General features: G+C 66.9%; 2 protein-coding genes across 3 annotated transcripts; one reads left to right on the forward strand and one right to left on the reverse strand.

Moving 5' to 3' along the window:
* Positions 1-3,131: 3,131 nt before the first annotated feature.
* Positions 3,132-23,797, forward strand: ADGRA2 (adhesion G protein-coupled receptor A2). 2 transcript variants are annotated; one of them, XM_086767820.1, is made up of 20 exons: positions 3,132-3,405; positions 11,102-11,173; positions 14,713-14,784; positions 14,872-14,943; positions 15,193-15,264; positions 15,376-15,539; positions 15,616-15,829; positions 16,409-16,573; positions 17,129-17,330; positions 17,402-17,551; positions 17,685-17,846; positions 17,952-18,161; positions 18,236-18,437; positions 18,662-18,870; positions 18,972-19,099; positions 19,646-19,769; positions 19,914-20,059; positions 20,235-20,324; positions 20,606-20,867; positions 21,083-21,510. In XM_086767820.1, the coding sequence occupies exons 1-20, from the start codon at positions 3,188-3,190 to the stop codon at positions 21,380-21,382; spliced, it is 3,234 nt and encodes a 1,077-aa protein (XP_086623946.1). In that variant the 5' UTR covers positions 3,132-3,187; the 3' UTR covers positions 21,383-21,510. The 2 variants fall into 2 exon arrangements, with proteins under 2 accessions (XP_086623946.1, XP_086623944.1); XM_086767818.1 differs by having other exon boundaries at positions 3,133-3,405; positions 20,606-23,797.
* BRF2 (BRF2 general transcription factor IIIB subunit) lies at positions 23,712-26,797 on the reverse strand. Its single transcript, XM_086767821.1, has 4 exons — positions 26,623-26,797; positions 26,081-26,140; positions 25,418-25,739; positions 23,712-24,923 (listed from the first exon to the last, which is right to left on the reverse strand). The coding sequence occupies exons 1-4, from the start codon at positions 26,774-26,776 to the stop codon at positions 24,203-24,205; spliced, it is 1,257 nt and encodes a 418-aa protein (XP_086623947.1). The 5' UTR covers positions 26,777-26,797; the 3' UTR covers positions 23,712-24,202.
* Between the last annotated feature and the right edge of the window lie 419 nt (positions 26,798-27,216).

A 27,216-nucleotide genomic window follows, 5' to 3' on the forward strand; every position in this document is an offset into this window, starting at 1 on the left:
TGGAGGAAAAACTCTTCCCAGGGGCTTGGGGAGCAGCTGTGGGCAGACTTTAAAATGACTAAAACTGGTGATTATACTGGTGATGTGCTGCCCTTGTCCCTTTTGTGGCTGCTGGGGAGGTGGGCTGGCTGTCCAACACCATCCTCATCCTCGGGAAGCGCCGGTGCCGGAGCAGCAGCCCCTCTGGTTAGAGGCACTCTCTGAAGCTGCGGAGCTCCGCAGGCTCCAGTTACCCGTTAGGTGAGAGTCCAGGCATGGTCCGCTCCCTTCCTGCACACGGCCAGGCGTGATTTATTTTTCATCAGATGTCCTTTGCGTTGCAAAATGTCTGGAGCCGAGCTCGGCCTCCCTGCCAAATCGCGGCGCAAGCTGGGCGTGCAATGCACACAGCAGATGTGCGGGAAGGCGGTGGGGTGCCGAGCCCCACTCGGAGGGCTTGGAGGGGCACGGAAGCACCCGCTCCCTGACGTGCGGCGCTCAGTGGCGTCGTCAGTCCTGCTCCCGGTGCCCAGCACCCGTGCCGTCTGCGGGCAGGCGCCAGCTGCTTGGCTTCCACGAGAAAACCAAGAGATTTGGGCCAGTTCCCTGCTCTGCCCCAGGCTCCTGCTGAGGCCGGGGATGCTGCAGGCAGGTGAGAGCCTGGGGGCAGCCGGGAGCAGCTCCGAGGCAGAGCCCGCTGCAGCCCTTCAAAGTGGAAATCGTGTTTATTTCTGGAATATCGGGTTTCCGGCAGGAAGGCCGGCAACTGCCAAGGTTTTTATTGGATCCCAGTGAAAGGAATTTAGAGAGTCCTGCGCTTGTTGTCTTTCCCTGCGCCTGCAGTGGTTAAGGAGTGTTTTTACCTTTGAATGGGAGTGAGAGGCAGGGGATTTGGCATCCGGCAGCGGCACGTCCCTGGTGATGGAGTTTCAAACAGGTTGCCTTGTCTCTGGAGCAGGATGGATCAGGAGGGGTCGGGGCTGGGAAAGCACGGAGAGGGGCTTGGAAGTAGTTGAAAGAACCTGAACTCCGTTGGGCTCGAAGCACGTGGGAAGCGTTGTTTGAGCTCCTCTCATCGTGGCAGGGCTGGGGCTGAGTATTTCACATTTGTTACTCGTTTGGACAAGGTTTTGACTGTTCTTGGAGGTAATTTTATAGGGGATTGAAATTCTGAAGACCACGTACAGTGGCTTGATTGCTTCAATGTGTTGCAGAGACAACTCCAGAGCTCTGATCGCCCCTGGATGCTGCCAGCGCTGACCAACCTCCTTCAAGGCCCGCCATCCCTGCCAAGCCCCGCTCCTGTCCGCACACGGGGAGCTCTTGGCTTAATGCTGGGGTTGCCCTGGGCCCCTTCTAGCCCGGCTGTGGAGCCGCTGCCCTGCGGAAAGGGAAGACGAGGGGCACCAGCTGTGGTTTGGATCAGCGTCAGAGCTGGTTTTGGTAGGAACAGGAGCGTGAGCAGCTCCCTAGCCCTCCCCGCAGAGGAGAAGCGAAGCGGGCCGTTAGGGCAACGCAGAATAACCCGGGGTGCGAGTCCCGGCTCTGCTTGAGGTCCTTGCAGCCGCTCCCCGCCGCAGGGCTGGGCCGTTCCCTCGGGGACGTGGCGCTGAAACCTTGTGTCTTACTCCCAGCTCTTGCACTGATGGGCGCAGCGGTGAGCGGTGCTGCACGGTGGCTCCCAGGGTCCTTGCAAGCCCTGGAGCTCTTGGAGACAAGGATTTATTGATTTAGGGCTTGATCCAGCGAAAGAAGGTGGCTGAGCCTTGTGCACTGCAGCATTTCGGGCTCGTGTCCCTGTTTGGTGCTGGGCTGGGTGTGCTGCGATGCCTGTTGTCCAATTCAGACATCAGACGAGCTGTCTCTTCTCCGTGTTGGGGGGACACTTGGGGAGAGCAGGTGGCTCTGGCCTGCAGCTTCATCTTCTCCAGAAGGAGGAGGGAAACCACTCTTGCTCTCCGCAGCTTTCAAAGCGGGAGGTACGGCTCACCGTTCTGGGTTTGGGGAGGGGTTTTGTCCTGTGCAGATCCTCGCAGGATCTCTGAGCGGATGCTGGACACAAGCGGTTTCCTGTTTCAGCTGCGGGACCTGGGACCAGCATCCTGCAGCGCTGAGCACGGGAGGGTGATTTCTGCAGTGGAAATTTTGCTCAGTGGAAAAAAAAAAAAGGGGGGGGGGGGAAGAGGGGAAGATGTGGATATGCTGTTGATTGTTGTTTTTTTACTAACAAGGATGATGCCGGTCTCCAGGGTTCTGGCATCCCAGGGCTGATGCCCCAGGGCCGGGGGGTGGGTGGTCTGCGGAGGGTGGCACTGGCCACAGAAGAGCCCTCTGGACCGCAGTCCTTGTCCCTGCCCTGGAGGCAGCGAGAGCCTGGACAGGGCTGAGTGCGGCCAGGGAAGGGCTGGAGGAACAAGGCGACCGCTGGCCGAGCGGCTCCTGAGCTGAGCAGGAGCAGGGCTGCGCAGTCAGTTTCTTTTCCCCTCCGGGAACTATCGGTCCTGGAGAGAAACCGCATTCCCAGAGCCCTTGCTTGCCGTCCTTCCGTGACCCTCTTCCTCCGCTCCCCGCTGCGGGGTCCCGGAGACTTCGTCGCCTGCTTTTCATCCCTTTGGATCTGAAGCTGCGGCGAGCTGTGGCCTCGGAGGAGCCGGGGGGAGCGGGAAGGAAAATATTGAACTTAGCGTGAAAAACAGCGAAGGCGAGAAGGGAAGGCTTTTCACCGCCGGGAGAGGACGGAGCAGCGCGACCGTGGAGCGAGCTGTGAGATTTGCGTGGGGGGTCCCTGCTCGGCGCGGGGTCCCGGCAGGCGTGGGAGCCCCCAGGGAGGGCTGGCGGGGCCGTGTGCGTGGCACCGCGCCCCGTCCTCGTCGCGGCCGGGATGCCACGGCCACGCACCGCACCGCGGCCATCCGGACCACGCGGGGCCGGAGCTCCTCGCCCTGCGGGAGCTGGTCCCGCGGGAGCCCACGGAGCTCCAGCCTCTCCCTCCCTCGCAGCCTCCGGCTCACGGAGGGGGGGGACACGACACTCCACCGCCCTCCCACGCGGGGCGGGGGGCGAGCCCCTGCCCGGGGCGGGGCCGGGGGAGGCGCCAGGGCCGGCGGCGGAGCGGGGGAGGCGGCGCCGCCGGAGCCGCCCCGGGGAGCGGGGCGGCGGCGGCGGGCGCGGAGCCGGAGCCGGAGCCCGGAGCCCCGGGGCCGGGGCCATGCGGCGGGCGGCGGCGCTGGTGCTGCTGGCGGCGGCGCTGAGCGGCGGGGGGGCGGCGCGGAGCTGCCCCGCGCAGAGCCTGGGCTGCAAGTGCTCGACCGAGCGGCCCAAAGCGCCCGGCGGCCCCGGCCCGCCCCGCCGGAGGGTGGTCTGCAGCGGCGGGGGGCTCCCGGCCGCGCCCGAGCCGCGCCTGCTGCCCGACGGCACCGCCACGCTGTGAGTACCGCGCCCCCGGACCCCCCCGCATCGCCCCTTGCCCTGGCATCGCCCCCCGGCCCCAGCATCCCCCCCCCGGGCATCGCTCCCCGGCTCCCCCATTGCCCCCCGGCCCCGGCGTCCCCCCCCCGGGCGTCGCCCTCTGCCCTGGCGTCGCCTCCCGGGCATCTCCTCCTGTCTCCCCCATCGCCCCCGACCCCAGGCGTCACCCCTCGGCCCCGATATCGCCCCCCAGCCCCGGCTTCGCCCCCCGGGCTGCTCCGGCCGGGCATCCGCTGTGCTGGAGCGACTTGAGAGGGCTGGGATCCCGCGCGTGGGTGGCGCTGAGCCCGCTGCGGGGCGGGGGGGTGCGGGGGGGCTGGAGCAGCGCGCGGTGGGGAGACCCCCGCATCCCCCCACGCCGGCGGGCCCGGGGTCCGCGCTCCCACGAGTGGGCAGGTGCTGGCGGGGGACGAGGGAGGCGGGGGCAGACCCCGCGGTGTCGGGGGGCGCAAACCGTTACTTCTGTCGCTTGTTTTATCCCGGAATAAGGGAATCCGCGCCCGAAGCGCTGCTCGGGGGCGCGTAGCTGCTCACATCGCGTTACAGCGGGGTGCTGCGCCCGTGGGGTAACGGAAAGGGCCCCGCGCTCCCCACGGCGGCTCGGGTTCGGTTTAAAGCGTGGACGTGAGCTGGAAATCCAGGAAACGGGCTCCTTCTCCACGCTTCCCTCCGCAGCGCTCGCTGCCCAGGCGCTGGGAGAGGATGTTTGTGTTTGAAAGCGAGGGCTCTTACGGGAAATATTTGCTGAGAAGAGATCAGGGCAGCCAGGGGGTTTCGGGTTCGCGCAGAGGGGCTGAAGCCGCCGCTCGCTTCCCGAAAGCTTCCCCGCGCCCTGGGTGCCGGGGAGGGTTGGGGTTTCGGCCGGAGCTGGCAGCCAGCGCGCCTGCTCGCTGCGGCAGCGGATTGCAGAGGTTATTTATAACTCCGGAGGAGACGTTTGAATTAAAGTCGGGTTTGGAGGGCAGGGCCGCAGCGCCGTTGATGGAGGGAGCGTCGCTTTCGCCCCCAGTGTCATCCCACGAGGGTGGCCGTGCCCGCCTGCCCACGCCAGCCGGCCCGCAGCCTCGGCTCTCCACCCGCTGCTCCTCGGGTGGGTCTGGTCGCTGCGTGGGACGGGGGCAGCGCGGGACTGGGCTGGGGGGTGCCGCGCTCCCCGTCTCGTCTGCTCTCACGTGCTCGAACCTGCTCGGCCATGCGTCCGCTCGCCCGCCGGAATCCCCGATACTTGTGAAGCGTCTCTCTCGGTCCCCGCGTGCCGTGCCGCTGCCACGCAGGGGCTTCGTTTTGGAGCGGTGATGTCCGCTTTGTGAAAATGGGGTGGCTGCCCGGGGAACCAGCCGATGCCGCCATCCTGCCCGGCCGTCGCGTGCATGGGGCACGTCGTGGCACACCGTGGCACGTGCCTGCATGGAGTGGCTGCCGTGAGCAGGGGCTGAAGCGCAGCAGTCGTTATAAAGGTGTCAATCATCCTGCAGCAGCAGCACCGGTGGGTGTCCTGGGCTTCCCTCGGCGGGGGGGAAGGCTGCAGGGCCGATGGAGGCTGGGCTCTCCAGTCGTGCTCTCCCTCGGGTGGGCTCTGCTCGTCGTTTCTTTCCCCTACAGCCCTGTTGTATACATCAGCCCCTTGCAAATACCCGCGGGGACTTCGGAGTCCTCTGTCAATCCGTACTGGGAAAAGCATCCCATCAGTCGTTTGCTCTGGTGCTTTCTCCGGTGTGAGCAAGTGTAACCGCGGCGCTGAGCCCCGCTGCAGCCCGGTGCCGGTGGAGGGGCCGAGTGGGCTGTGCCGGGTTGGCCAGGGGGATTTGGAGCCGTCCGTGCCGGGGTGACCGCGCGGAGGCATTAGGGCATTACACGATCCCACTAAAACGTGACACGAAACCTACAGGCGTAGGCAGAAACCTACAAATATGCGGTGACCCTGGGCTCTGCTCTCGCGCAGTAAACATGATTTATTCTAAACCCTTTCCAGATGGAACAATCAAAACCAGAGGCTCCGGCTTTGGGAGTGTCTCCTGGAGCTGCTGCGGTGCGGGCAGGGAGCGGAGGAGGCAGCGGGGCCCGGGCACGTGGCAAGGGCTGCACGCGCCTCGGGGGACGCCTCGCTGCGGACAGCCGAATTGGGAGCCCCGTGGGTGAGCAGGGCTCCTGCGCGTGCCCAGGGGATGCTCAGGTCCCGTCCGTGCCCCAGGGGTGCTCAGCATCGGTGTTGCCCCCGTCGCAGGAAACCCGGGGTGTGTTCTGCGCACAGAACAGCGGAGCCCTGTTCCAGTCTTCGTCCAGCCTGGCCTGGAAGCAGGCGTGCGTTAGCACTAACGAGCAGGGCTGATGCTGAGCATGGGGAGAGGCTTCTGACGCGGGGTTGCTGCTGTCCTGGCCGCAGCTCCGGCTGCCCGGGCAATGGCCGGGGACACGCGGGCGGCTGGAAGAGGTTGGGTGCCTGGAGGAGGCCTGCACCCTGCGCGTCCCTCACCCCGGCTCTCGTTTGGCTCTTTCCCACACTCTCAGTTTACTTCTTTATTTATCTTTAATTATTAGGCCTGCGCTGAGGAATCCAAGGCTGCCTCCACGGCGGCTGCTCCCTGTTTACCCCCCGCGCCTGAGAAGCGCTTGCTGGCACTGCAGCCTGCGGCCGAGCGGAGCGGGGGACAAGGGACAGGGGACGCCCGTGGCTCTGGGGAGCAGCCCGGCAGCCAGCGCTGGGCTTGGCCGTGGCATCCCGGGGCACGCAGCGGTTTCTCACGGTGAGCCGTCTGCTGAGCGCAGCCGTGGCTCCTTTTCCCTTCCCTCGGCCCCTCGGGAGAGGGCGAGCCGGGGCCGAGGCAGCGCCCGCAGGTGCGGAGCTGCAGATGCTGGCTGGTGTTGGGAAGCCGCAGTGGTGGGGAGCAGACCCGGCGTGGCCGAGGGTGCTGGGAGCCAGCGACCCTGCTCCGTCCTGGCCGTGGGTGCGATGCCCCTCGAGCTGTGTGAGCCTGGGACAGCCCGATCCCACAGGACAGGGAGATGGGGTGCTTTGGTTCTTGCCTAAATGCTCACCGCTGTCCCGGCCGTGTCCCGCCAGCCTTTGGTCCCACCCAGGAAGCTCGTGCCGCGGGGAGACCCGCGGCCGTGGGTGCAGGGCAGGCTGCGGTGGGCAGAAGCGCTGCCTTCACCACAGAGCCGGCGCGGGAACACGCGTGGGGTCCGGTGAGCGGGACGATGCTCGCAGGGGCGCGACGTCCCCGTGCAGCCCCAGCAGACGTGACAAGGCCCATGCTCTCTACGTTCACCCGGTTTTACACCCAGGGGCCAATTCTTTCCCCAGCCCGTCGCAGGGAGGAAGGAGGACTGTGTTGTCACCCCTTTTTGAGGCGGCAGAACTTGCGCCGATGCAGCCCGGGTCTCCCCGTGGCTTGGGGCTGGGGGATCGGGCCCCTCTTGGGGACGTCCGTCCGGCGCGGCCGCGAGGTGCCGGGGCTCCGCGGTCGTGCATTAACAAGGCTTTAATTCCCTCCCCCTCCAGCTGACCCCCGTGCTAATCGCCTAATGGAAAAAGCACCGTATCCCTAACGAGACCCAGAGAGCCGCGCCGGCCCCGCTGTCACACGGGCGGGAGCCCAAACCTCTTCCAGATGTGGAATCCCAGCCCAGGCCTCATTTATGTGCACAGCTTGATTGCGCTGAAATTACAGATTGTCTGCAGGGAATCGAGGGCTTTGACTTATGACCAATTTCCAGTTCTACTTGAACTCCTCTCTCCGAGGCCGGTTTATCCTGGGCCCTGCAGATGGTTTCTTTCTCGAACCTTTTTCGGTTTTTATTTGCTGTTTGTTGGGCCGCGGCTCCGGCGGGTTTGGGTTTCCGGGGGGCCGCGGGTCGCGGCGCTGCCCGCTGCGTCGCAGCATCCCGGTCCTGCCGCCCCACGCCGGCTCTGGAGCTTGCGCCCTCTTTCCAGATTTTTTCTGCTGATTTTTCCTGTGCGAACAAAAGCCGAGGGTTGGAACAATAATTTTCGCCGTCCGAAATAGCCCAGCGTGACGCGAGGCTGGAGGCAACGCCCCGGGCACATCGCGGGGAGGGGAAGAGCCCCCCGAGCGCCCAAACCACGCGGGGAGCAGGTGGCCCCAGCCGAGACGGGGGGTCTACGGCCCCGTTGGGTTGGGATTGCGGGGTCCCCCCCTGGGGGTGCTGCCGCCTTCCCGGTGCCGGAGCCCTCGGCACCCCTCGCCAGCCCCGGGGCCCCTCTTTTCCTCAAATCCTGCCGCAAAGCAGCGAGCTGGGCTCGGGGCGCGGGCTGCACCATATCTGCTGCCAGCATATGCTTTGAATTAACGCTCTCGGAGAGCAAAGCAGCGCCGCCTCCCCGCCCCCAGCGCGGCCCCCCCTTATTCACCTCCGCGCGCTGCCCGCGCCGTTCCCCCGCGCCCGGGCCGGGGAGCCACCATCGCCCCGCGTCCTTTTTTGGTTGGGTCCAGAGGAAGTTTATTGTTTCAGCAGCCCAGTTTCTGGAGCCGTTATTTATCCAAGTGGATTCCAGCACGCTTGAAAAAACAATCTTGTTTTTTTGCTTTTGGCTCCTCTTTTTGAGATGGAAAAAAAAAAAAAAAATGAAAAAGAAGAAGGGATCTCTACCTCCCCGCCTGCGGCCCCGTGGGGCCCGAGCCCCGGCGCGGGCGGGTTGGAGCGAGGATGCTGCGCCCCTGCCGAGGCTGGCTGCCCCCGGGACGAGGGGACGCTCCTCGGGGTCTCCCTGTCCCTGCCTGCCGCCGCGCATCCCCCCATCGTTCCGTTTGACTCGACGCTCGTGTCCTTAATCCCGGCATTGTCCGGAGAGACTTTTCCAGCCGTCGCTCAATTAGCCGATTATCGTCCCGGCGGCGGGGCCGCCCACGCGTGTCACGACGCCGGAGGGTCTCGGGGCGGCCGGGAGGATGCTGGAGCGGCACGAGGGTGGTTGGGCGTCGAGGGCCGGGGGTGTCCGCGGGGCGCGTGCGACCCCCGTTGTGCGGGGCTGGGGCGGCCTCGTGGGCGCACTTATTCCCTTGTTTTGTGGGGTTTGTCCGTTAACGGCCTGTAAGGGGATGGTGCCAGGGACCCGCGCGCGGCTCGGCCGGCTGCGGACGTGTGGGGCCGGGAAGTCCCGTGGAGCCTGATGGGAACTTCCTGGGAAAAAAAAAAACAACCTGAAAACATTTTGGAACATAATATCCATAAAAACAGAGAAAACAAAACAAAGCTGTGTTTGCGGATGTGAGCCGTAACGGGGAGCGCGACCCGGCTGGCTCCTACGGGACAGGGAGAACGAGGGCCAGGATCGCCACCCAGAAAAGGTTTTATCGGGAAGAAAACTTTCACTCAGATCATTGCTCTCAGTAAAATTTTCCTGCGCCAAATGCTCATTTTGGTCGAGGACATCTTTTCCCTCGGGAAGGGCAGACGGGGTGCCGAGCGGCGGGGCGTTGCACGGGTGGGCAGTGCCCGCAGCTCGGGGTGCCCCCTGCGCCGTGCCGGGGTCCCGAGGGGCCGTTGGTGACTTCTCCCTTGGCCGCAGCGTGCCGTGGGGAGAGCGTCCAGCGGCCGATTCCCGGCCGTCGGCGGGCGGGATGCCGGCCCCGCCGCCTGGCTGCAGATCACAGGGGAGGCCGATCCCATCGGGGCCGCGGGAGCGTTGCCTTTTAAGGCGGAGAGTTCTGGTTTTATGGCGGAGGCGCGGATGGTCCCAGGGGTCCGCCAACAAAGCCGGCGTCCCCGGCGCCAGGGCTCAGCCCTGGGGTGGCCGGGGCTGCGTTCCCGGCCGGGCGCAGCTCTCCGGTGTGATGGCAGCGCATCCGTGGTTGTGACCCGCTGCATGTGCCCGGGGAGGCTCCGGGGGTCCCCAAAGTCCGTGGCCATGGCAGGGACCCCCTGCCACCGCAAGGGCAAGCGCAGGGGCACTGGAGTCTCGTGTCCTCATCTGATTTCTGCGACTGCGGCTCGTGCAGCCCCAAGGGCTGCTTCGGCGGGGTCCATCACGTGTCCCGGCTCGGCCAGGGGCTTTCTGCTCGCCCCAGCTTTAGCAGGGAGCCCCCGAGGTGTCCCCCACGCACGCGCAGCCTGCGGAGACTTTGCTGGGTTGTGAAATCTGCTGCTGCCAGAATTAAAACCTTCTGGAGCCATCAGGGCCTTGAGCAACAGCTCCTGCCCGCGATGTGATGGGGAATCAAGGCATGGTGTGGGGCGGCCGGGCCCGGGAGCCGGGGCTGCTCTGGGAGGGATGCTGCTCCGTGAGGGTCCCTGCTGCCCCTGCTCCGGGCACCATCCCGGGCATCCCTGCTGCCCCCTGCTCCCCTCTTCTCCAAGCACCATCCTGGGCATCATCCCGGGCAGCCCTACTGCCCCCTGCTCCCCCCTGCTCTGGGCACCATCCCGGGCATCATCCCGGGCATCCCAGCTGCCCCCTGCTCCGGGCACCATCCCGGCGCTCTGCGTGCTGCCGGCCGGCACCGGTGCTCGCTGCCGCAGTGCTGGGACGACCCGAGCCCCACGAAAGCAGCGTCCCGGCAGGGAGGCAAGGGCGAGACGTGGCCCTGGCCACAGCAGCTCCGGCCACCGGCGTGTGGAAGCAATTTGCAGGCTGGCGGGGCTGCCGGCCGCTTCCGCTCCCCGCCGCCGGCCGGGTCGCGAGGCCCTGCGGACGCGGCAGTGCCCAGTGGCAGCCCCTCATTAGCATAGGATGCAGCACGGGCTGGGGGGCTGCCCCCAAACCCTTCCCTCTCCACCAGCCTCTGCGGGCTTGGCAGCGGCCCCCGCTGCCCGCAGCCCCCCAGGGAGGGTCGCGGTCCTGCCCGCTGCGGGACCCCGGCCAAGGGGGGCCGAGCACGGCCGGCTGGGTGTTCGGGGGCCGGAGCTGCGCAGCACACAGCCCCCATTCAGCCCGGGCGCGGAGCCCGCCCGTGTGTAAACAGCCCCGGCCCCGGCCCTCAATGAGCCCTTTTTTCCCCGGGCCGGGGCTCTAGGGTGCCCTCCCGGCCCCGGCTGGCGGCCGTCCCCGCTCCGCTCCTGGGTCACGTTTGCCGGCGCGAGCGTCGCCGGTGCCCGCGCGGCCGGGAGCTCCAGGGATGCGCCTCTGGTCCCCAGGCCGAGGGCTGGCTCTGCTAATTGCCGCTGACCCGCGTTAACGAGCTCCTGGCCGAATCCTCGGTGCGCCCCGCGAGGGCCCCTTTGGCCGGCGAAGCCGTTTATTTGGGGATAAAATCCCGGTGCTGGGAGGCTCGCAGGATGGCCGAATGCCGTGACCGGAGCGGGTCAGACTGGTGGGGGGCACAAGCTGGGGGTGCCGTGGGGTCTCCCCTCGGGGTGGGATTTCATCGCCCGCACGTGCAGCTCCGTGCACCCAGGCCCGGGTACCGGAGCGATGCCCCAGGAGCCGGCGCAGCCCCCAGCGCGGTGCTGCCGTGGATGTGACCCGCGGCACAGCATCCCCACGCCGCCGTTGCATCCCACGTCCCCTCTTCCCCGCGCAAGCCCGTCCCTGAGACTTCACCATCGCCGCCGTCCCGGCGGCACAGCCGGGACTGCCGCCTCTCGGGGGGAGCCTGGCCATCCCCGCTCGCCCCCCCAACCCAACGCCCCGCGGGTGGGCTGCCCGGCAGGGTCGAGTAACGGGGCTGCCCCTCTCCCTCTGCTCTTCCCGCAGGCTGCTGAGTAACAACAAGATCACGCTGCTGGAGAACGGCTCTTTCTTCGGGCTGCGGGCTCTGGAGAAGCTGTGAGTGCCGGGTGGGCGGCTGGGGGGGCCGGGGCGGACGGGGCGGCAGCCGGCGGCACCGCGCTTGGGGTCCCGCTCCCAAACTCGCCCCCGGGTGCGGCGGCGGGGCGCGGGGTTTGCCGTCGGCACCCGCGGGCGTCCCGGGGAGCCGCGCCGGGGTGGGAGGCAGCGAGGGGGCCGTGCTCCGTGGGGGCCGGTATGAAAAGCGACATTGTCCCCCCAAACAAAGTCCACGTTCTTATCTCTGCATGAAAGGCATCTCTATGGAGGGAGCGGAATGAGGGGAGATTTACGGCCCCCAGATGGGTTTGATCTGTAGGTATGCCGGAGCGGGGACCGCCGCACTGAGGGCGTTTTGTTCCCCGCCGCGGCCCCGCGAGGGTCTCGCGCATTCCTGCACCGACCGGGGCCGGGCGGGCTCCCTCCGTGGGACCCTCACGGGTGCTGTGCGCCGCAGCCCACCTCTACCCTGGGCATCCCATACAGTGCCGGGGGCCGGGGCTGAGGTTGTGGGGTCCCTGCCCCGTTGGGCAGTGGGTCCCTGCCCCGTTGGGCGGTGGGTCCCCGTCCCGGGGCGCCTGGCCTGGCGTTTCCCGCAGGACATCGCTGTGGGTGCAGCTGGGCAGGGGGTGGTGGAGACCCACCGGGGCAGGCTGTGGGGCGTGCAGCCTGCGCGGGTGGATCCCGCGCGGCATTGGGGCTTTTACAGCCGTGGAAATCCCCGCGGGACTGTTTTAGGGGTGAGCGGGAAGCAGCGGCCTTGGGCGCCCTGCGTCCTCCCAGCGCAGTTCCAGGCGTGCGGTCACCTCCTCCCGGCACCGCGCTCTCGGTACCGGAGGGATCAACGCTGGCAGGGAGCGGCCGGGGAGGCCGCGGGCGCTGCGCTCGCCGGGACAAGCCGCAGCGGAGCTGGGGGGCTGGCGGCTCTGCAGCCCAGGGTCTCCCTAAAAGTCCCCGTGCCCTGGAAGAGCAGCTGCCCCCGTGTCACCTCCCGCTCGCCTCTGCCCTGCCGAAAACCTGTGCGGGTTGGACGGGGAGCGCCAGCGCGTCCGGGGGGGCCGTGAGCCGCGCTCCCCCATTCCCAGCCGGCCGGCATCGCGCCACACCGCGCCTGATTGCTCTCGACAGGAGCCGTAATTGTTTTCATCGGGTCGGTCCGGGGCCGCGGCACAGACGTGCCCCGCGGAGGGACCGCGCCGGTGCAGAGGGGACGCGGTGGGGGCTGCCGGGACCCTTCGCTTCTGGTTCTGGGGCCAGCGAGGCCCCTGCCTGCCCGGCCACCCGCTGTGGGGGCTTCGGCGTCCCACCACAGCGAGGGTGAGCTGCTCCCGGGGCTTTGGCGGCGCGCGGGGTGCCCCCCTGGACCACCGCCCCTCTGGGCTTGCGGCTTGGCATCTCTGGTGATTTGTGGCGGCGTAATGAGATTAATGAGCCTGAGCGGGGCCGGTATGCGGCCGAGGCGGCTGCGCTCATTAGCGCAGCCCCGCTTGGGAACGTCCTGCCCTCGGCCGGGGCCAGCGCGTCCCCCCCGTCAGGGCTACGAGGGGGCTCAGCTGGGTGACGGCAGCGGCGGCGCGGTGATGCTGTGGGGATGGAGCCCGTCCGTCCGCACCGGGCCACAGCGTGCCGGGGTTTACTGCGCGTGTCGAGGCTCACGGCCGTGGGGCGGGAGGCGGTCACTTCGCAGGGTCCCCGCGCGTGCAGGGTGGTGGGGGGCTCCCCGTACACACGTGGTGCTGTGCCGCTGCCGGCTCTCGTGCCTGCGCATCACCCCGCCAGGGCAGGGGGAGGAGGGGGCTCGGGCCCGGGGCGGAAACACGAAGGCAAACAACTGCGGTGCGGAGAGAAGAGCCTTATCGTAAATCAGCCGCAGCGGCAGGCCCGGGCCCCCGGCCAGCGGGGAGGAAGTGACTGAGCGAGAAAGGCTCCCCGCCAGGCCCTGCGGCGGGCTGGCCGTGAGCCCCCGCTCCCAGCACCGTCCCTGGCAGGTCACATCCCGGGCCGGTGGTCCCCCAGTCCCAGAGCCAGGGGCGCTGAGTTTTGGCGGCAGACGTGTTTTGGCTGCTGCGGGCTGTGCTGGTGGGTGTCCGGGGCGCAGGGCTCCTGGGGGATCTGCAATGGCCCCTGGCCGGGGTTAGGGATGGCATGGAGGGTCTCCTTGGGTGTGAATGGATGGGTGTTGGCAGGATGGGCGTTGATGGAGTGGGCGTTGGCGGTGTTGCCGTTGGCGGTGTTGGTGTTGGCGTTGACCTTGTTGGCGGTGTTGGCGTTGGCCTTGTTGGCGTTGGTGGTGTTGGCGTTGGCCTTGTTGGCGTTGGCGGTGTTGGCGTTGGCCTTGTTGGCCTTGTTGGCGTTGGCCTTGTTGGCGTTGGCCATGCAGGTGAGCAGAGCTGTTCCTTCAGCACCGGCACTCACCTGGCCCCTGTGCACCCCCTGCCCGCACCCCCTGCCCGCACCCCACCATCGCAGCCAGCACGCCTTGCTTTGCCCAGCGAGGGAGGCCGGGGAAGGCAGGCATGGGCAGAGCTGTGTTGGCTGAGCGTGGCTGTGGCAATGCCGGCCGGGAAGGTGTCACACTGCGTGTCCCCTCCCTGGGGTGTGCGCCCCCTGCACCGAGCCCAGCCCGTTTGGGGCCGGCTGGGGACCCCCAGGAGCCGCGCGGGTGAGTTTTACTCTGTAAGCAAAGCCTGTCTGCACGTTCATGGCAGCATCGGCCGGGTTTCCTCCCCGCATGGCCCCTCGCGTCACGCCGGTGGCACCCCCGCGCCCGCCTGCACCCCGGGTCTGCTGGAGGGGCTTGTGCTGCCCCCCTGTCCCATCTGCCAGCTCCTGGCCCCAAAACGAGAGCTGCGGCTGACGGGGCGGCCCCGGGGCCGCACGCAGAGCGGCGGGCGACGCAGCGATGAGCGCCGTGGAGGCTGCTATAAATAAACACGGCGCTGCCATATGGATCCCATTTCCTCTCGCCGCCAGCGCCGGTGCTGGGCAGGAGCCGTTTGCCGGTCCCCGGGGCTGGACGGAGCGGCCGATGCCACGGTGCTCCCCGCCACAACGGCACGGCGCGTGCCCGGCGTGCCTCTGATTAGATACGTGCCCCCAATCAGAGTAATAACCCAAACGAGCTTCCTGCGGGCCGCAGGGCCCTTCTGGGGCCGTGCTGACGGTTCCAGCGTGGCTCTTATCCGGCACGCAGGAGATAACGCATCCGGATACGGCCGCTCCGGAAACTGTGCAGGAGGGGATGGCGGCTGCCGCCAGCGCGCGAGGCTCCACGGTGCGGGCTCAGAGCGTGCGGAGGGGCTTCCCTGCGCCCACTGGAGAGATAACGGGAGGGAAACGGGACGCAAAGCTGCTAACGAGGCTCCCGCGGCGCGTTTGGCAGCGCCTGGGGCTGCCAAGGAACCCGCGCGTGGGTGACGGCGGGGAGCGGGCTGCGCGCGTGCCCCTGTCCCCGCTGCGCTGGCTCTGCTGCGGATGGGGCGGAGGACGCGCCCCGGGCTCCCCGCTGCGCACCGACGTCCGTGCCCGTCTCCCCACAGGGACCTGAAGAACAACCTGATCAGCACGGTCCGGCCGGGCGCCTTCCGCGGCCTCCCCGAGCTGAAGCGGCTGTAAGTGCCAGCACGGACCCCGCCCCGGGGGCAAGCGGGGACCGCGGGGCGCCCCCAGCCCTGATGGCCCCTCCGCTCGCCTTGCAGGGACCTCTCCAACAACCGCATCGGCTGCCTGAGCGCCAGCGTCTTCCAGGGGCTCCCCAGCCTCCTCAGGCTGTAAGTGGCTCCCTGGGACCCCCCAGCTCCCCACTCGCTGCCCCGGGGCGTTGCTGGGGGTTTTGCACCCCGAGGCCGTCCCCGTGCCGCATCCCGAGGCTGGCTCCTACCCTCTGCCGCTGGCCGGCGCGGGGGCTCCTTAGGCTCGCTGTGCCCCGTGCCCACCCTCGCCAGGTGCCACTGGGAGGTGGTCCCTCTCCCGGCAGCTCCCCGCTCCCCCCGACGCCTCCTTGCTCTCCTGTCCTGCAGGAACATGTCTGGGAACATTTTCTCCAGCCTCCCGCCCGGCGTCTTCGACGAGCTCCCCTCCCTGAAAGTCGTGTGAGTTTGTGCCCCAGGATTTCAGCACCCGGGGGGGGCCCTGTCGGAGGGTCTCAGGGCTGGTGGGGTGCCCCAGCCCCCCCGGGTGCCCCGTGACGCCGACCCTTGCAGGGACTTCGCCACCGAGTACCTGACGTGCGACTGCAACCTGCGCTGGGTGCTGCCCTGGGCTCGCAACCGCTCGGCGCAGATCTCGGAGCGGACGGTGTGCGTCTACCCCCGGCAACTCCACGCCGTCCCCCTGCGCAGCGCGCGGGACAGCCAGCTGCGCTGCGGTGAGCCGGGGCCGCGGCGGGGGCGGCGGCGGCGGCGGGGGGCGCGGGCTGACCCCGCCGGCTGTGTCCCCCGCAGCGGGCGCCCCGGAGCTGCACACCCACCACCTCATCCCGTCGCTGCGCCAGGTGGTTTTCCAGGGCGACCGGCTGCCCTTCCAGTGCACCGCCACCTACCTGGACAACAGCACCCAGATCCGGTGGTACCACAACCGCCAGCCCGTGGAGGAGGACGAGCGGACGGGCGTCATCGTGGAGGAGAGCCTCATCCACGACTGCACCTTCATCACCAGGTCAGGGGTGGGCACGGGGATGGAGATGGGTGGTGATGAGGATGGGGACGGGGATGGAGATGGGAATGGGGATGGGGATGGAGATGGGATGGGGATGGAGATGGGTGGTGATGAGGATGGGGACGGGGATGGAGATGGGTGGTGATGAGGATGGGGACGGGGATGGAGATGGGGATGGAGTTGGGATGGAGATGGGACGGGGATGGAGATGGGGTGGTGATGAGGATGGGGATGGGGATGGAGATGAGATGGGACGGGGACGGGGATGGGGATGGGGACAGGGATGAGGATGGGGATGGGGACAGTGATGGAGATGGGAAGGGAACGGGGACAGGGATGGAGATAGGGACAGAGATGGAGAGGGCATGGGGACAGGGATGGGCAGGGGCCCGGGGATGGACAGTCGTGGCCACGGGGCTTGCTAGTTTGCGGATACCAAGCGCCATGGGTGGGATGCCAAGTGTGGGCACCTCCCGTGCTTCGTGGCGTGTGTCCCCATGTCCCCAAGCTTGGGGAACAACTGCTGCGGGTTCGCTGTGGGGCAGACCCACCGTGCCGGCCTGTCCCCTCTGCCCGCAGCGAGCTCATCCTCTCCAACATCCACGTCTCCGCCAACGGCGAGTGGGAATGCGCCGTCTCCACCTCCCAGGGCAACGTCAGCAAGAAGGTGGAGATCGTGGTGCTGGAGACCTCGGCGTCCTACTGCCCGGCCGAGCGGGTCACCAACAACCGCGGGGACTTCAGGTGGGGACCGGCGGTGGCGTGGCTGCGGGGTGGGCGTCCCAGCGGGACGAGGCTGCGCGCAGTGCGCGCCGCGTGCAGCTTGAGCGGTGCGTGCCGGGGTGGGGGGCTCGCCGCAGGTGACCGGGCGTCTGGTAGCGATTAGTGGCCTCGGGGAGCGCGAGCGCCTTTGAAGGGCTTCCCGTGCTGGCGGCGCAGCCCGGCTCCAGCAGCAGAGGTGTTGGAATTTCTCTGGCACGAGACGAAAGGCTCCGGGCGCCTGCCGTAACCCCGGCGGGGCCGTTACGGAATATAAATTACTGGTGCAGTCAATGTGGCTTAAATTAGCGGTGCCCCCCCGCCCCGCGCCTCACCCGCTGCTTTCCTCTACGCCGTGCGGAGCCGAGCGGGATGCGGGATTGGGGAGCGGGAGGCAGCTTTCTGGGGAGCAGCACCCTCAGCATCCCAGGAGGCTTGTTTGGGGGGGCTTGGGGGCCGTGGTGCTGGGAGGCTCTGCGTCGGGGGAGCAGGCTGGGATGGCGGGTGAGCCCCGCGCCCACGGTGGGTCCGTGCTCGCAGGTGGCCCCGCACCCTGGCTGGCATCACCGCCTACCAGCCCTGCCTGCAGTACCCCTTTGCCGCGGGGCCGGCCGGCGGGGGCTCGGCAGCGGAGAAGCAGGCGTGGCGGCGGTGTGACCGCACCGGGCGCTGGGAGGAGGGCGACTACTCCCACTGCCTCTACACCAACGACATCACCCGCGTCCTCTACACCTTCGTGCTGGTGAGCCGGGGACCGGGGGGGCTCGGCCGTGCCGGGGGGCTGGCGCAGCCGCTGACCGTGCCGCTCTGCAGATGCCCATCAACGCCTCCAACGCCCTGACCCTGGCTCACCAGCTCCGCGTCTACACGGCCGAGGCGGCCAACTTCTCAGACATGGTTGACGTCCTCTACGTGGCCCAGATGATAGAGAAGTTTATCGGCTACGTGGACCAGATCAAGCAGGTAATGAGCGCCGCCCCTCTCCCCTGCGTGCCTCAGCGCTGCTGGTTGGTTTTGGGGTGGAAAAGCGTGAATCGGGGTGTTTGCCGCCGGGGATGGCAGTAGCTCCTTGCTGAGCCGCTTGCTGTCCTTGCAGCTGACGGACGTCATCGTGGAGATGGCCAGCAACATCATGCTGGTGGACGACCACATCCTCTGGATGTCGCAGAAGGAGGAGAAGGCTTGCACCAGCATCGTCCGCTCCCTGGAGAAGATCGCCGCCCACACGCTCAGCAGCAACTCCCAGCACATGGCGGTGGTGAGCGGGGGGCAGAGGGGGGCTGCCGGGTGATGGGGGGCTGCTGGCGCGGGGTCTCTGCCCGCGTCGGGGCTGACGGCCGTCCCGCTGCGCTGTGCCCGGCAGAACTCCCGCAACATCGCCTTCGAGGCGTACGTGGTGAAGCCCGAGAGCTACGTGGGGCTGAGCTGCGTGGCTTTCCAGCGGCGGGACGGGGGTCCCGCCGGGCGTCCTCCGCCGGGCGAGCGGGGCGCCGAGCCCGTCCCCGACCAGCAGCTGAGGCTGCGCTGCACCACGGGGCGCCCCAACATCTCCCTGACCAGCTTCCACATCAAGGTACGGGGAAGCGGGGGGACGGCGGGCTGCCGGGGGGGGTCGGCCCCTGCTCACCGGCCACCGTGCGCCCGCAGAACAGCATCGCCCTGGCCTCCATCCAGCTGCCGCCCAGCCTCTTCGCCAGCCCCGTCCCGGCCGTGCCGCTGGCCGACTGCAAGCTCCAGCTGCTGGTCTTCCGCAACGGCAAGCTCTTCTGCAGCACGGGCAACTCCTCCCGCCTGGCCGACGACGGCAAGCGCCGCAGCGTGGCCACGCCGGTCATCTATGCTGGGACCTGTAAGGGCTGCCGGTTCGGGGGGCTTGGGGGGCTTTTCTTGGGGGATGGAGCTCTGTGGGGCTCCATGGGGTGTTGTCCTGGTGCTCCTGGAGAGCAAAGCCATCGCTGGGGGTCCTCATGGGGAGGTGGGATGCGATGGGAGGGTCCCCATGTCCAAACCATTTGGGGGTACAGGCAGAGGGGTGCCTCTTGTCCCCCTGACAAGGTTTCTCTGTTGCTGCAGATGGCTGCGGAGTGGGAAATCTGTCGGAGCCGGTGGCCGTGTCGCTGCGGCACCCCAGGGAGGGCGTGGACCCGGTGGCCGCGTACTGGAACTTCGAGGTGCTGGGGGGCATGGGGGGCTGGAGCGCGGAGGGCTGCCAGCTCGCCGCCCGGGAGCCCAACGTCACCTCCCTGCACTGCCGGCACCTCAGCAACGTGGCCGTGCTCATGGTAGGCGTGGGGTGAGCGGCGGGGTTGGGAGCCGAGCAGGGGGGTGCGGGGGGCCGGGGCTGGGCGGCGCGGGCGCTGACGGGCTGTGCTGTCCCGCGCAGGAGCTGAGCGGTTTCCCCCGCGAGGCGCGAGGCGCCGGGGAGGTGCTGCACCCGGCCATGTACACCTGCACGGCCGTGCTGCTGCTCTGCCTCTTCACCACCATCATCACCTACATCGTCAGCCACGGGTGAGTGGGCGTCCTGCCGCCGCGCGGGGACGGCCGGAGGGGCTGCGCGGGGGCGGGCGGGCGGCTCTGGAGGGGCTGGAGGAGCTGTGTCAAGCAGCACGATCAGTTCACATCTATTCCCCGGTTTGGATGAACCCAGCAATAATTACTGTATCAAATACTGAACAGTACTTAATGAGGTACAGGGCTAAGCCCTTCAAAAGTGAGACCAGTATTAACAGTTAAAGCCAAGCAACATCTGGCTTCTGCCCAGCTGGAAGAACCTGATGATAATTATTGTATCTGACGTGAACAAGTGCTTATTTGGATAAATAAAACGCCAAGCCGCTCCCGTTGCTGTAAGTAAAGCAAGCACCAGCAAAGCCGGGCAGCGTTCTCAGCCCGCATCTCGCGGTGAAACGCGATGCTGCGCAGCCAGAGCCCGGCACGACCCCGAGCCGGGGCGGTGGAAGAGCGTCGCTCGCCCCCCTGCCCTCCCCAGCGCCGGTGGCTCCCTGCCCGCGGCCCCGGGGTGGCCGCGCCGCACACGTGGTGCCTCTCTTGCAGCACCATTCTGATCCCGCGGAAGGGCTGGCACATGCTGCTCAACCTCTGCTTCCACATCGCCATGACGGCCGCCATCTTCGCGGGAGGCATCACCCTCACCGGGTACCTGATCGTCTGCCAAGCGGTGCGTACCGGGGACGCCGCCGCACGCTGCCGCTCCCAGCACGGCGAGGTTTTGCCCTGCTGAGTCCCGCAGGACGGCGGCTGTGGAGGGTGCAGCCACGCCCGCAGCATCCCCCCCGTGCCGACCGTCGCCTCTCGCGCGCAGGTCGGCATCATCTTGCACTACTCCTCCCTCTCCACGCTGCTGTGGATGGCGGTGAAAGCCAGAGTGCTCTACAAGGAGGCGACCTGGAAGGCGCCGCGGCAGCCGGATGGGGACGCATCCCAGGCGGCCCCCAGGCCCATGCTACGGTACGAACGCCCCTTCCCCGCGCTCCAGCCCCGCAGGGGAGCCGGGGCAGCGTCCCCTGCCCCACGTCGAGAGGCTGGGGCAGGACTTGCTCTGCCGTACGAGCCCGTCCCGCCCGCTGCGCTCTCCTGAGGGCTCGTTCCAGGCGCGCGGTGACACCGCATCCCCCTCGCGCAGGTTCTACCTGATTGCCGGCGGGATCCCCCTCATCATCTGCGGGATCACGGCAGCCGTCAACATCCACAACTACCACGACAACAACCCCTAGTAAGTGCCGCTGCGCGAGCATGCCCTCCTCCCCAAACGGGCTGCCTCCCTCCGCCTGGGCAAGGGGAACCGGCAGCACCAGGAATCCGGGCAGGCTTGGGAAAGGCCGCTGAGATCCTTCCCGAGAGCTGTCCCTATACTGGGAGAACGGCAGCCAGGCTGCCACCGAGCCAGTCCCGTCCCAATGGGGCAGGGATGTCGAGCGTCACAGTACCCTGAGGCGTGGCTGCCGGCCGTGCCCACCCGGTTCTGCTCACCAAAGCCCCTCTCCTTCCGCGCAGCTGCTGGCTGGTGTGGCGGCCCAGCCTGGGCGCTTTCTACATCCCCGTGGCTTTCATCCTGCTTGTCACCTGGATTTACTTCCTCTGCACCGGGCTCAGCCTCCAGTGCCGACCATCGCAGCGGAAAGACATCCCGGAGCCGCTGGAGCTGCCACCGCGGCTGGGGGGTGCGGGTGACCTCCTGACGGACTCCGGGTCCATCTCGGTCACGCTGAACTCGGGGCCGCCCTGCCCCGAGGCGGACGGCGTCTACTCTCTGCAGGTGCAATTCTGGGCGCTGGTGACCACCCATGCCTTGTACGTCTCGCTGTGGACGTTCGGCGCCATGGCCGTGTCCCAGCGCTGGTACCTGAACATCGTCTTCAGCTGCCTCTATGGCATCACTGCCGTGGCGCTGGGACTCTTCATCTTCATCCACCACTGCGTCCGGCGCCAGGACGTCCTCAACTCCTGGTTCTCCTGCTGTCCCTCCTACAGGAACGCCCTGCCCATGCAGGCGTACATCCACCCCGGGCTGGCGCCGGAGGACGGCTCGCAGGTCTTCATCGGCTGCGACCCGGAGGCTGCTCGCTCCGGCGCCTCCTCCTCCTCCTCGCCCGGCAGCGCCGGCTCGGCTGGGGGCCGCTGCAAGCTCACCAACCTGCAGGTAGCCCAGAGCCAGGCGGATGCCCGCCCGGCCACCTGCCCGGAGCCGGAGCCTGCCGACGGCAAGACGGTTGGTGCCGGCAGGCACGCCAGCAACCTCCACGGCCGCAGGAACCACCGTGGCAGAACTAAGCCATGCCGGGACGGGAAGCACCACCGCTTGAAAATGCTGCGGGGCCCCTCCTCGGAGCAGCCCTCCAGCGAGAGCGGCAGCCTCCACAACAGCCACTCCGAGAGCTACCCCAGCGGCAGGAACAGCCCCACCAGCAGCGCCCGCGCGGGGCCACGCGTCCCCCAGGATGGGGAGACGGCGCCCAGCCACTCGGAAGGCAGCGACGGCGGCCGGCGGGCGCCCGACTTCGCCGAGGCTCGCCGGAGGAGCACCAGCAGGGACAACCTGCGGCAGGTCAGCGCTGCCGAGAAGGAGGCGAAGCGCCGGTCCTACCCGCTCAACGTGGCCAGCCACAACGGCGGCCTGAAGGGCAGCAAGTACGACATCAACCTGGCCAGCGCCGAGAGCGGGGCCGGGATGAAGACCGGCCTCTGGAAGAGCGAAACCACCGTGTAAAGGTGGGGAAGGACCAGATGGCCGCAGCGCCGCAGCGTTTTCCTCTGGGAGCCGCAGCCGGTGACGCTGCGGGCGTCGCCGCGTGCACTAGTGGGGACGGGCGGCACGGCCGGGGCTCTGGCTCAGCCCGGGCGGAGGGTGACGCCGAGCCCGACCCGTCCCCTGCGGAGGCTCAAAGCCTCCCGTGGCGGCTGCGGGGGCTTCAGGTGAAAGGCAATCCCTGCTCTCCAGCAGCCTGGATGGCAGCCGTACTTTAATCGCTCCTGCATGTCACTTAGGACTGATCCTAAATGCTATTTTATAATACACAGAGGAAACAAAGGTCTATTTTTCAAAGCTATATTATTGAATGTATGTATGTATAGACAGATCAAAGTGATGCGAGTGCTGCGTCACCCACCAGTGTTCTCGGCAGCGGGCGAGCCCCCAGGCGCTTTGGCAACAGCCCGCTCGTGCCGCGACTGCAATATTCCTGCCCGGGGGCCCGCGCTGGGCACCCTTCACCTGCGGGCACCGTGGTGCCCACGCTTTTGCCACCCCAGCCTGAGCAAGCTGCTCCTGAGCGAGGTGGCAGCGTCTCCGTCCGAAATGCCTTTCCTCGCAGCAGTTTGGATCCGCGCGCGTCGGGCACCAGCACTGAGCGCCGTGGGGCACGCAGCTGCCAAAGTAAAAGCCATATTGCAAAGCAAGCACAAGATAAGAGCCTCCGCTCCAGGGCGAGGCAACTGTCTGCACTGTTGTGATGCCAGACACTAAAATTGTGGGGAGAAAAGGCTCCCAAGCCCTCAGAGGCGTCAGCTATGCAAGGGGCTGGGCTGCCGGAGCCGAGCCGTTGCTGCAGCCCGGACTGCCCCTCTCCGCCAGAGCACCAAAGAGCCGGGCGCGGGCAGAGACCCAAAGCAGGGCCTCGTCCTTCGCCCAGGGGCACGCGCTCAGGAAGTACCTGGGTTTGTCCTGAGGAAGGCAGAGAAACCCCCCAGGCTCCCGGCCGCGCGCTTGTGTAAGATGAGAGGAAAGCGCTGGGAGCAGGGGCCGTTCCTGGGAAAGGGGGAGAGCGATGCCAGTGAATTTGGGACCGTTCTTGAGCGGTGCACACCATGCCTTCAAAGGGCTGGAACTTGGATAAGCACTTATTTCCCCCCCGTTTCGAAACAAATCCCCCCTTTTTTCTAGCATGCAGATAAAAAGCTGCGCTGCAGGCAGCAGCAGGCTCCGGGAGCCGTCCTCTGCCAGGGGTTGACAGTTTCCCGGGACGAGAGGAGGCTGGGTACCGCGCAGCCGAGGCAGGAGCGCCCAGTCCGCCTGGCTGACACCAGTCCCCAGCTGTAGGTGATGCAGACGAGGTGCGATGGGAACCTGGTGCCTCCTTTGCCCTTTCCAGCCTCCCCGCCTCAGTTCTTTCCTGCGTGCAAACGAGCTGAAGTATTTAGCTACCTCCCGAGGGGTCTCGAGGACCAGGCAGGGGCCAGCGGGGAGCGGCAGCCACAGGGCGATGGAGGGAAAAAAAAAGAAAAAAAAAAAGCACTTAGTGGTGGCTTTGTCTCGCCTTCGGGAACCCCTCGCCCCGCAGGGCTGGGGTACCCCTGGCCTTCACGCGGTTCTGCCGCTCCCCGCCCGCCTCGACGGCTCAAACCACGCGTCGCTGCACCCGGCACCGAATGCCATTTGAACTCTGCTTGGCGCTACCGCAGCCGGCAGGGTCTTGCTGATGCTGAGTTGTTATATACGCTTGCTGCACTGTGACAGTATTATATAAAAAAAAAAAAAAAAAAGCTTTGTGTTATTAATTACACTTTTTTTTGTCTGTTTACATTACAAGCAAATGACATATCAACAGAGCTTCTTGCAATATACTGCGGGGAGGGAGGGGAAAGTACGCCAAAGAAATGTCTCTAAAGGGGTCTTTTTGCATTTTTATATAAATATAATGTTTCTAGCAGATATGTTGTGTTTAATATATTAAAGATTTGCCAATCTGCCACCATCTACTGTTATTTCTCACAGACTTTGCATTCAAATGCAAAGCACGAGAGGGTGAGACCGTCCCCCGGGCGTCGCCCCAGGGTCACAGGCTCAGCTGCCTCGCTCGTGACCCCACCTCGGGGGACCAGGGCTCACCCAGCGCCTTTTACCGGAGCCTGCAAGGAGAGAGTCCCCAAACCAGCCCTGGCACCTCCACTTCTGTTTATTTCTACCAGAAAGAGAACAGCAGTCACTCCATAAAAAGTCCAGAATGTGAAAAGGGACGTAGACCCCCCCGCCTTCCTCACCCCCCTGCCCTGGGGTGGCCGTCCCTGCAGCGTGCAATGGCTCTGTCACCGTCGAGTTTCACGCTTGTGGTCCCCCGGTCCCTGCTGCCCCCTTGTCTCCGGACCACACCATCTTCACAGCCAGGCCTTGGCCTTCCTGAAGGCCCGCATCTCCTCCGGGCCCCGCAGGTACTGCTCGATTTCGCTGTCGGAGATGGGCTCGTCCCCGGTGACGGCAGAGTCCGCGGGGCTCGGGGCCGCCGTCCGCAGTCTCTTACTCGGATTGATGAGGCAGGGCGGCAGCAAGGGCCGCCGGCCGCCCTCACGCTGGCGCTTCCCTGCCGAGGGACAGCCCTGCTCCTGCGCCGCCCCTCCCGACGCTGGGGGAGAGCCGGGGGAGCCCTCGCCCGCAGAGCCCTCGCCCGGGGCACGCCGCTCCTCCTCGTCCTCCAGGCAGAAGGCATTTTTCAGCAGGAAAATCCGGTGCTGCAGCAGGTCCCCGATGTGCTTGACCACAGTTTTCTTGTCCATCTTAAACACCTTCAGCCAGGCGAGCTGGGAGGCCATTCTCAGGAGGATCTCGAGGAGCTCCTTCAGCCTCAGGTGCGCCGGCGGCGGCAGATCAACACCGGCCAGCTTGCAGAAGCGGGCGAAGGGGCAGGTAAGCCGTCCGGCGGGCTGCAGCGACTGCCACGCCAGGAAGGCCGCAGCCGTGACAACGGGAATAGGATGCCGGCCGGTGACCAGCCACGTCTCGCTGGCCAGCTCCACCATCTGCATCGTTCGGGCGACCATCTTCTCCTTGTCCTCCACAAACGCGGCCGGGATGTTGGCTCCGTGCTGGAACAGCTGGAAACTGCAGGAGCCGAGAGCCCAGGGTTGGCAGCAGGCACTGGGCAGCCTTACCGCTGCGCCCCAGTAAGCCAGTTCAACGTGGGAGCTGGCTGCAGTAAGGTGCTGTCGGACAAACACACCCTGCTTCTGCTCGGGCCACCAAGCCAAGTTTCTCTCTGCCCACGCTCCAAATCGAGGAGAAAGGGGCAGGAGGAGCAGAACGACAGCCCAGACTGTGCCAAGGGAGAAAAAAGCCACCAGAGGCTGCAAAAACCCCAGCACACGCGTGGGCCATTGCCCCCAGCCCATCAGCAAACACCAGTCCCGCGCCTTCGGCTGCTCACGGCCAACGCCGGGCTTCGCTGTCGCACTGCCATCGCTGGACGGAGCAAGGACGTTTGTCATCCAAGGGACACCAGAGTGCACCCCCCCAAACTTTAGGTGCTGCTGCACCACAGCGTTTCCACCCAGGGTGTCAAACGCAGGGCTCTGAGGTGGCTGAAGGGGCCCCCTTACCTGTTCAGGTGCGTCTTCACCAGGTCTGCCAGGCTCAGGGCGGGCACAGAAAGCTCCAGCTCCTTCTGAAGGCTCAGGTAGACGCTGGCGAACAGCTCCTGCTTCGCGTACAGGAGGGAGCAGATCGTCCCCATCGTCAGGGGCCAGTTGTGCTGCCGACAAGTCACGAAGACGCAGCAGCCCCCCAGGAGCTCCTTCTTCTCCAGACTGACCAGGTGGAAGGAGGGGTGCTGCAGAGCTCTCTGGAAGTACGACACCGCCGTCTCCTCGAACACCGCCGGGAGCTGGAGGACTTTACAGAGATCCTGGACCCGCCGGATCCCTGTGAGAAGACATCACCCGTAAAGATCAGATCGAGCAGCTTCTGATACAGCCCTCTCCTCAACACCGCGCTGCAGCCAGCGTTCACCCTGCCGCAGCACAGGCGTGAGAGCAGCCCAGGTCCCGCAGCCCTGCGGCCGGCGTGCAGAGCTCCCTCAGCGCCTGTGAGGCAGTCTGCTGAAGGCACAGGCTGGACGCAGAACCAACTTCATGCTTCCCTGCCAGCTCCGAAGGCTCTCACCGTGTCGGAGAGCGTTAGAAACACGTTACACAAACCAGAGCGGGGCAGAGGGCGGCGAGAGAGAGTGAGGGTGCGAAGGAAACCGAGCAGCAGGCTCTTACCTCGCAGCAGGCAGCGGCTCAGCTGCTCTTTCTGGCCAGTGCTCTGGGAGTAGGCCACCTCTGAAAAACAGCCAGTGTTAGGGCAGGCAACCTTGCAGCGACCCTGGGAGACGCTGTCACGTAGAACTCGGGCACCTGGGCTCCCACACTACCAGATTTCATTTATCAGAGCGGACCGGTCTTTGAGGCCCCTGAACGAGAGCTGGCGGCACAGGCTGAGGCGCAGGAGGAGCGGGATCGCCTTCAGGCCATCGCTTCTCTGCAAACCACCAGCAAACAGCGCCGCGGCTGCTCCACTGCAATTGGAGAGATTTAAAATGCCAAAAAAAGCAGCGCGCACCGTGTCGCTCTGACCCTATCGTGTAAAAACCGCGCTGGTCGCTCGCTTCGGCTGGCGCAGCCCTGGCCAAAACAAGCTGTTCACCCCCAGTTTGGCACCAGGCCGAACGCAAACCGCACCCCCCCCCCCCCCCCACCCCTCTCCCACCCCGGGACGCTCGCCCCGCCGTGCCGGTGACCACCGGGCCCGGGCCCGGGCGCACCTCGCAGGTTCTCCTCGTCGGCGTAGGTGGTGGTGAGGAGCCCCTCGGCCAGGACGCAGCCGCAGGCGGCGCAGACCAGCTGCTGCTGCGCGTAGTGCGCGTCCTCCACCAGCGCGGCCGAGCCGCAGCCCGGGCAGCTGCCCCGCGCCGCCATCGCCGCCGCCGCGCAGGGGGAGCGCCGGGACGGGCGCACCGCCGCCCACCAACCAATCGCGGCGCTGCTGGCGGTCCGTCCCGCCGCCCGCCCGGCTCAGGCGCCGACTCCCGCAAGCCGCGTTCCGGCTGCTGAGAGTTCCGGCCGGGAGGCTGCAGCGGCTGCCGGGGACCCGAGGGGAGAGGAGAGGGAGTGAGCTGCCTAGCTCAGCGGGGAACCGCGAAATCACACAAACCTTCCCCACCAGAGACTCATCAGCCACAGCTCATCATCCCCGTCCTCGTCAGAGCCGTCAGGGCTGCGCCCCGGTGTGCTGGGGGGCTCTAGGTGCCCCCCCACTTTGCCTTTCATTACCAGAGGAGGACGAGGGCAATGACAGCACTCCGGGCTCCTGCAGCGCAGAGACAGCAGGAGGTTGATTTCCTCTCTTTTCATCGCTG

This window comes from Chlamydotis macqueenii, chromosome 27 (genome assembly GCF_036417535.1).
Source record: "Chlamydotis macqueenii isolate bChlMac1 chromosome 27, bChlMac1.mat, whole genome shotgun sequence".
Classification (NCBI taxonomy): domain Eukaryota; kingdom Metazoa; phylum Chordata; class Aves; order Otidiformes; family Otididae; genus Chlamydotis; species Chlamydotis macqueenii.